General features: G+C 23.6%; 2 protein-coding genes across 4 annotated transcripts in view; one reads left to right on the top strand and one right to left on the bottom strand.

The window, feature by feature from the left end:
- Positions 1 to 1006, bottom strand: part of LOC102672721 (rho GTPase-activating protein 190) — a 9920-nt gene extending 8914 nt beyond the window's left edge. The window contains exon 1 of the mRNA XM_006619896.2: positions 741 to 1006. The gene's annotated coding sequence lies outside the window, so the exon portion shown is untranslated. The remainder of the gene's footprint in view (positions 1 to 740) is intronic.
- A 439-nt stretch (positions 1007 to 1445) lies between these two features.
- Positions 1446 to 5906, top strand: LOC102672410 (adenosylhomocysteinase-like 1). Of its 3 annotated transcripts, XM_006619893.2 has the most exons (11): positions 1447 to 1602; positions 3244 to 3291; positions 3748 to 3832; positions 3926 to 4119; positions 4195 to 4519; positions 4587 to 4737; positions 4825 to 4977; positions 5049 to 5214; positions 5370 to 5616; positions 5695 to 5815; positions 5891 to 5906. In XM_006619893.2, the coding sequence occupies exons 1-11, from the start codon at positions 1501 to 1503 to the stop codon at positions 5895 to 5897; spliced, it is 1599 nt and encodes a 532-aa protein (XP_006619956.1). In that variant the 5' UTR covers positions 1447 to 1500; the 3' UTR covers positions 5898 to 5906. The 3 variants fall into 3 exon arrangements, with proteins under 3 accessions (XP_006619958.1, XP_006619956.1, XP_006619957.1); XM_006619894.2 differs by lacking the exon at positions 3244 to 3291 and having other exon boundaries at positions 1467 to 1602; XM_006619895.2 differs by lacking the exons at positions 5695 to 5815; positions 5891 to 5906 and having other exon boundaries at positions 1446 to 1602; positions 5313 to 5579.
- Positions 5907 to 8652: the final 2746 nt, after the last annotated feature.

Raw genomic sequence — 8652 nt, 5'->3', positions numbered from 1 at the left:
CATATATATATATATATATATATATATCTATCATATATATATATATATATATATATCATAAATTATATTGAGAAATACACTTCATAGTAATATTAAAATAAGAGATGAATCAAATAATAAGTAGTCACTATATACAAAATTAATTTTTATACTAATTTATAGTATAATTATAATTATATTCCTAGAAACAGAAATAAATTATCTCCTACATTATACAGGTTATGGATTCAATGAAACGGAAATCAAAAATCTCTTTATAAAGAATTTTTTGCATTAATCTTTACATATATGATACAAAACTTGTTCTTTTTTTTTAATAATAAAAAGATCAATACAATAATTTTTCATGAATATTAATGTTAAAAATAGTTTCAAATAAACGATTATTTTTTAATAAAATTACGAAAATATTTTGTAATAATGACAGAGTATTTCTATCATAATGGAATAAATAGTTTTGTCTTATAAAAGAAACAAATTAAAGTTATAGACTTCATATAAAATTTACGAGACATGATTCATGCAGTAGAAACAAATTATTCGATATACAAATGACAGCTACGAATAGATCAATATGCATTGTACACAACCGCGGTCAATTTTAACACCGATGATAGTTTTGGGATTCAATAAATTTTAATAAGATATATAATCAATATGTATAATATGCTGGAGCTTATCTAAACAAAATCAGAAAACTAATCAAAATATCTTACTCGATGTAGTAAAGGCTATGTTACCTGTACAGATTTTTGTTCAGCAAGCGAACTATTATACCAACCGGCCGTCCTGTATAATTTTTTCTTCAGGAACTCGATCGATTCTTCACTGCTATAGAACACGCACTCTTTCTTGATCTGTTTCACGCACACGGTGCACAGAAAGACATCTACAACTTGTCTCAATGAAGGCTTAATTCCAGGTGTGTAAATAACTTCACGTCAAACACCTAGAATTGCCCCATAAAGGAGCCATTTTGGTGGGTGGGCACAAGGATTAATGTTTTCAGACTAGATAGTATATGTCGAACAAGAACAAGGCCGTATCTAGCATATTTTCTATGATTCATTTATTTTTTAAATAAATTCTCTTTTTCTTATAAATAAATTATTAAATTATATTTATTATTTATATTCACTTAATTAAATACGATATTTATTACTAATAATTTTTAAAATTTTTGTATAATAAGAAAAATAAATAGATTAAAAATATTTTTAATATATTTTAAAACAAATAAGAATATCATATTTTTAAGAATTTTAAGTATATTAATAAAATAGATTTATATATATTATTGAAGCAAATTTATTATATTTTTTTAAGTTTTAGAATAATGATTTTTCAATTTTATAATTATTTATTTAAATTGATCAATTATTTATGAACAATATCGACAAAAAGTATCCGACTATAAGCACACCATAATTACGCTCCTGTAACAGCATAAAAGCACCATCTATCGTTGAGTAAATGTACTAGTGTGATTTCGAATTAAAAATGGCTGACAGCGGGGATGCTGTGAATAGTACGTCGTCAGGAAAAGAGGCTAGAAATACCGTTACTGATGGTCCTGTCACTGATCCAGCATCAAACAACAAGGTAAATTTAAAAATTCTGTCACCTATATAATTAAACAAATGAATTATTTTAACTTGAATTATAATAATATAAAATCATGATAATATATTACATGAGTATTGTATTTTACCGCCGTACTAAATTTTTAATTAATTAAATTATTTATAAAAAATAAAATATATATTTTTTTTAATTTATATAATTGTTATAGAAAATAAAAGGATAGTATATTAGTGAATTTTATTTTCGTTATTGTTTTTATCTTTCTATTTTATAAATTATTTATTTAAAACCTTCGATTTATCTTTATCTCTTTTAACATGTGTTTTGTTTTTTTTTTGTCACATCTTAGCCCAACCCTTTCAAGTCTTATGACCACATGTTGCTATTATGTAATGCAACACATGGTATTAATTGATGTATGGTCTTATATATACTTTCTGTTTATTGTCAAACAAATAACTTCCACCTATTGTTATTGCAAATTAAACTTCATTATGAAAAAATTTCATAAATTTATTACTAAAAATAATTTTTAATTTTAAAATTTTAAAATTTATTAATCATATGATGCCAATAAGTATAAAATGTTATTTGAAATTTTTATTTTAAATGTATAATCATAAGAATAATAAAAAAAATAATTTATAACTTTTGACTCACAAACATATTTTTTAAAAAACTACTATAATTAACACTTCATTAATGTTACACAATAGAAATAATTTTATGATAATTGATATGAAACTTGTAAATAATTCATATACATAAGACCAGTTGTTAAGACAATAAGAAACAATTACTGTATCTTTCAAAGCTTCTTTGCTTTGTTTTATATTTTATATATTGTTTATTGATATTTTATATTTCAAAATAAAAATGTTTCATATGTTTCATATAATTGAAAATTTTTTATATTATTTTTTTTACTTATTTATAAAATAAAATAATATAAAAATAGAAAATTTATTATTATTCATTATTATTTTAATGAAATTTAAAAAACAAAAGATTTTTAACATTTTTTAATATATTTTCTTTTAATTATATCTCTTTTTTTATATCTTTTTGTGTACAAAATACAAAAAAATATTTAATTCTTTTATATATATTTTTTTTTTCTTATATTATGCTATTGTACTTTATAATTTTAATTGTATTATGATAAATATATATATATATATATATATATGTATATATATATATCTTTTAACATCTTGAATGATTTTAAATCATTGATGAATTTGGTACATAATGTATTTATAATTTTTACTTTGATAATGCAAGAATTAAGAAATGATTTGCATGCTATACATAGTACCTACTATCAGGGCGCTTATATTATTTTACATATAGAGCATTATTCACACAGTAGTCCGTAGGTTCGGTACCAATCACTCATTCATCGCTCATTATAAGCCTAAATACACCATATAGGCGTGGCACAATTAGCATTATAGAATAAATGAGTGTAATAAATAAATATATGAGGAATAATTATAAACCAAAAAGGGAGATCTTTACATACATAAAACTGATATTTTATGTAATTTGAATTTTACATACAAATACAACCTTTGGGAGCTTTGTACCAAACTACGGACTGTATTATAAAAATTTGACCCAATTTGAATTATGAAATGGTGGTTGTTGTGATTTCAGAGCTTAGAGGCATCAAATAGTGCCTTTCACGGCGCGAGAACAAAATTAGTAAGTAAGAATATACGTGTACAAAACAAGTAAACTTGTATTCCTTTCCATAAAGCAATCCTTACAATTTCCTCAGGGCTGCTTTAATCCCTATGATTACATAAATATGATATGTGCCAATGGATTTATCATTTTGTCCTCTCATCAAATAACACAGGATAATAAGACGACTTTTCCCTAAAATATAATTTTGAAGTTATGAATAATTCATTCATTTATTGTATTAGTCTAATAAAGTAATATAAGTAATATAATAATTATGTAACATAAATCGAAATATATATAGAAAAAATTATTAAATTTCGTCTATATTAAACTGTGTATCCATTCTATCAAATAAAATAGCTTCATTTACATTTTTATGTTTGTAGTCTATTTCCATCTATTGCAGCCCTTTTTGAGATAAAATATTCATAATTTTATAATGATATATGATTTAATCTTTTAAATGTTTAGGATTCCAAGTCCGGAGCCTTGAAAAAGTCCAGTCGTTATCGCAGTCGCTCTTTGTCAGCTAGTAGCACAGATAGTTACAGTTCTGGTATGAATGCATTCATTTTTATATTGTATCTATAATTAAAAAGAATTATTATTAATTTAATATAATAAATTTATTTTTCTTTTATTATATTAGCATCTTATACAGCAAGTTCATCAGATGAAGATGATGTATCACCTCGAGAAAAAATTCAAAAAACAGAGAATGGTTTTATAGATTTTTGTGTACGCAATATTAATCAACATGCATTTGGTAGAAGAGAGATAGAAATAGCAGAACAAGAAATGCCGGGAATTATGGCACTTCGTAAGCGCGCTGCCGAAGATAAGGTATATAAATTATCTGCAATAAAAACAAAAAGTTAATTGATATTAATATATATAATAAAAAATTATTTTAAACAGCCATTGAAAAATGCTAAAATTGTGGGATGCACTCACATCAATGCTCAAACTGCTGTTCTTATTGAAACTTTAGTTCATTTGGGAGCACAAGTTAGATGGGCAGCATGTAATATATATTCTACTCAAAATGAAGTGGCTGCTGCCCTTGCTCATGCTGGCTATCCAATTTTCGCTTGGCGTGGTGAAACAGAAGAAGATTTTTGGTGGTGTATTGATAAATGTGTAGCTGCTGAAAATTGGCAACCTAATATGATATTAGATGATGGTGGAGATGCAACACATTTAATGCTCAAAAAATATAATGCTATGTTTAAGATGATTCAAGGTTTGTCTATCATTTTTTTTTTTACAATAAAATAGATAATAATAATAATAATAATGTTAATTTCTAGGAATCGTCGAAGAGAGCGTAACAGGTGTACATAGATTATATCAATTATCAAAAGCAGGAAAATTATCCGTTCCTGCCATGAATGTTAATGATAGTGTAACAAAAACCAAATTTGATAATCTTTATAGCTGCCGCGAAAGTATTATTGATAGGTAAATTAATTAAACATCAATTATCGAAATGTTGAAATGTACTGAAATTCTACCATTAATTATATTTATTAATGTATCTTATTGTAGTTTGAAAAGATCCACAGATATTATGTTTGGTGGAAAACAGGTTGTAATTTGTGGCTATGGTGAAGTTGGTAAAGGTTGTTGTCAAGCTCTTAAAGGTTTAGGATGTATTGTTTATATAACTGAAATCGATCCAATTTGTGCTTTACAAGCAAGGTAGATAATCTGAAACAAAATAAAAATATATCATGTAAACTTTGATTATTCATACATTATATTATTTACAGTATGGATGGTTTTAGAGTAATGAAATTAAATGAAGTTATTCGAAATGTAGACATCGTTATTACCGCAACTGGCAATAAAAATGTAGTTACGCGTGAACACATGGATAAAATGAAAAATGGCTGTGTAGTGTGCAATATGGGACACAGTAATACCGAAATAGATATTGTACGTTCAAATTCTAACAATCTACAGTTAATTCTTCTAAAATTCGATTAGATTTTCAACTAGAGTGTAGGGAAAAATTCGTATTTCTTATATTTCAGAACAAAAAAGAAATATATTGGTAAAACATTAAGACTCCTTTAATATGTTCTTAACAGAACAGTTTACGCACGCCCGATTTAACTTGGGAAAAAGTAAGGTCTCAAGTGGATCATGTTATCTGGCCAGATGGAAAGCGCATCGTATTATTAGCAGAAGGCCGGTTAGTCAACTTGTCTTGTTCCAGTATTCCTTCGTTTGTTGTGTCGATTACAGCTGCTACCCAAGCATTAGCACTGATTGAACTTTTCAATGCACCTCCAGGACGGTATAAAAGTGACGTTTATCTGTTACCAAAAAAAATGGGTAAGTATAAAATATCTTTGTGTTTCATTAAACATTGCATCAATGTACAAACTGTAATACAATAATACTATTCAATAGATGAGTATGTGGCATCATTACATTTACCGACATTTGATGCGCACTTAACGGAGTTAACGGATGAACAAGCCAAATATATGGGACTTAATAAGGCTGGACCTTTTAAGCCTAATTATTACCGGTATGTATTATTTTATACATCTCCTAATATTATTATTTAAATTTATTTATTTAAAATTATTTTAATTTATTTCAGCTATTAAAAATATATGAATAAGTGATATGGCATAGTATATGCAATATTTGAAATTTATGTTTATAAGTATTAAAAAATAGCTGCCTCATTTTATTAAAATCTTTTCTATTAATTTCGTTTAAATTAATAGAAACATATAACAAGGTTTCATGTTATCATTAATATTTTATTTTATTATTTTAAAAAAATATTTTCTTTATATTTCAAAAAGATATATACATATTAGTTCTACCAAAATATTGCCTCCCATTACAATAATCAATAATTAATTATATATAAATATATATATTTAATTAACATTCAAAAGTGTATAGAACTTATTAATTTATGATTTGTGCATTTAGAAATATATGTGCAGTTGTTCATTCGAATTGAAGTACAAGTTTGCTAAATGCAGTTTTTACAAAAATAATTTAAAAAAATGTTTGCTGTAAAGATCTGTATACGTAAAGTATATTTAATGCTATAGATTATGTAATTATTTAGAAATTTTCATTGAGATTATTTTTGATGTATTAGATGTTACATTCTGCATTTTGAACAATATTTGGTAACATTGAAGATATGTACATATATATAGAGAATTTATTACAATTACAAAATATTACAAGATATTAATGAATATTAATGAATTGAAGTACAATGACATATCTTCTGATGAGTTTATGTCTTTATAATTAAATTTTATAATTGTTCACAATTGGTTACCGCAATCATGTATACTTGAATTTCTGATTTTGTTATTGAAAAAAAAGATGAAATTGTAAAAATAAAGCAGATAAAACTATGTACATAATTATTTAAGAAGAATTAGAAAAAAATTAATCCTTTTATAATTGGTCATATCATCCGTCGATAGAAGATAATGGAAAAATAGAAATGAAATAAACGTTTATGATGCCTTGAATCATGTGTTTATCTTGATTTTACCTTTTTATTATATTTTATAGAAAATAAAATTCTTATTTTTTAAATATAAAATTTAAAATATAAGTATGTGATTTAAAAATGTGATTTATTTTTATATTTCTATGAAAATTGTAATTGATAAAAATTTAATTGTTTAAAAAAAATAAATTGTTTTCAATTTAAATAGATATAATCATAGTAAAAAGAAAATGTGAAAAATTAATATTTTAACATAACGAAAACTAAATAAAGACTTTACATACATAAAAATAATAAGATGTTACAAAAATAGACAGAAATATATATTTTTTCATATGATATGATATTAATTATTATTTTATATATAGAAAATAATAGAAATATTTATTAAAATATTAAATTTTATAGAATAAATAAAAAATATATTGATTTGATTTTTGATTTTAAATTTTGTTTTTCATTAATATAAAAAATTATTAATATCATAAATTAAAAACAAGGAATATATAGTAGTAGTAGATTTAATAAGTAAAATACATCACGTCGATATAAATGTTATATATTTCAGTATAATATTATAAAGTAATAGCTTCTAAAGCACTTATTAACAGCATCAATTGAAAGATAAAGTTTTACAAGATTTCTTTACTCGCGATCAATATATGAGTATTGAAAAACAAAACAACTTTGGGATTAATCTTAAAAATGAACCTAAATAAATGGCAAGGCTCAACGGCATGGCATACATAATGGCATAATAGCAGCGATCTATAAAAAAAAACGAACTTAAAACACAATTTTATGTTATAAAGAAATAAATAATAAAACCAAAAAAATGTAGTAAAAATATATTTTACAATACTCTGTACAAGATCTTATTAAACTAATATAATTAGCTCGATGTAAATTATCTTGAATCAATTTATTAATCTTGGAATACTCTTAAAATTATTTTTTAGATTTTCTGATTAATAAAAAAGAAATTATTTCCTTGTTAAGAAATTATTTCCTTAATTACGTAAAATTTAACTATTATTCTAATATATTAAATTTTAAAATTCATTTTTAATTATAATTTATTTTGAAAGAGATTACAAGATTACAGTATTCCATGACTAATATTAGTATAGTTATTATCGCGGTGTCTGCATATTTCTGCAAAAAGACATTTTCATAATTTTACAATATTAATTGTCATTGAAACTAAAATTTATTTCATTTACAAACACTAATGTTACTTAATAAGATAATTATTGCAAATAATTGAAATTTTTAATTTCCACAGAAACAAACAGGCACGTGTAAAATACGTAAAGTGAAATTTTGAACACTTTCCTTTCAATATTTTAACAACAAATATTTTAATGAAAATCTAATAATTTGTATCAACAATTCATTGCATTCTAAATATATATTAAGAAGAAAAAATCTACAATCAGGGAGTCCATATAAAAACATAATTCATGAAATTAATTATGTTTTATGTAATAACATTTCAATACAATTACATTATATGTAAAAAAGAAAAATCACTTAATATTTACAAAAATTGATTACATTGTGAATCATTGCACTAAGATTGCTTTACATTGTATAAAATATATTTATACCAATTAATTTTATCAATTTTTTTTAATTTAATCAAATTGCCAATTTACTATAACACTGAGCTCCCGTAATATCGATGAAGATATATAATATAAAAATTATAAACATCTTAAAAAGCTATTTAACTAAATTATACGAACTCTGTTTGACTACATAAAAAAAAATTGAAAAAAAAAGAATATACGTGTTTTATATATGCCTGTTTTCCGCAAGGCAAATTAATAATCGATAAAGGTAAATGTTTAATAATAGAAATGTCTTACACG

This window comes from Apis dorsata, unplaced genomic scaffold (assembly GCF_000469605.1).
Source record: "Apis dorsata unplaced genomic scaffold, Apis dorsata 1.3 scaffold_455, whole genome shotgun sequence".
Classification (NCBI taxonomy): domain Eukaryota; kingdom Metazoa; phylum Arthropoda; class Insecta; order Hymenoptera; family Apidae; genus Apis; species Apis dorsata.
The sequence above is the reverse complement of the archived record's forward strand: the minus strand, read 5'-3'. Positions and strand labels throughout refer to the sequence as shown.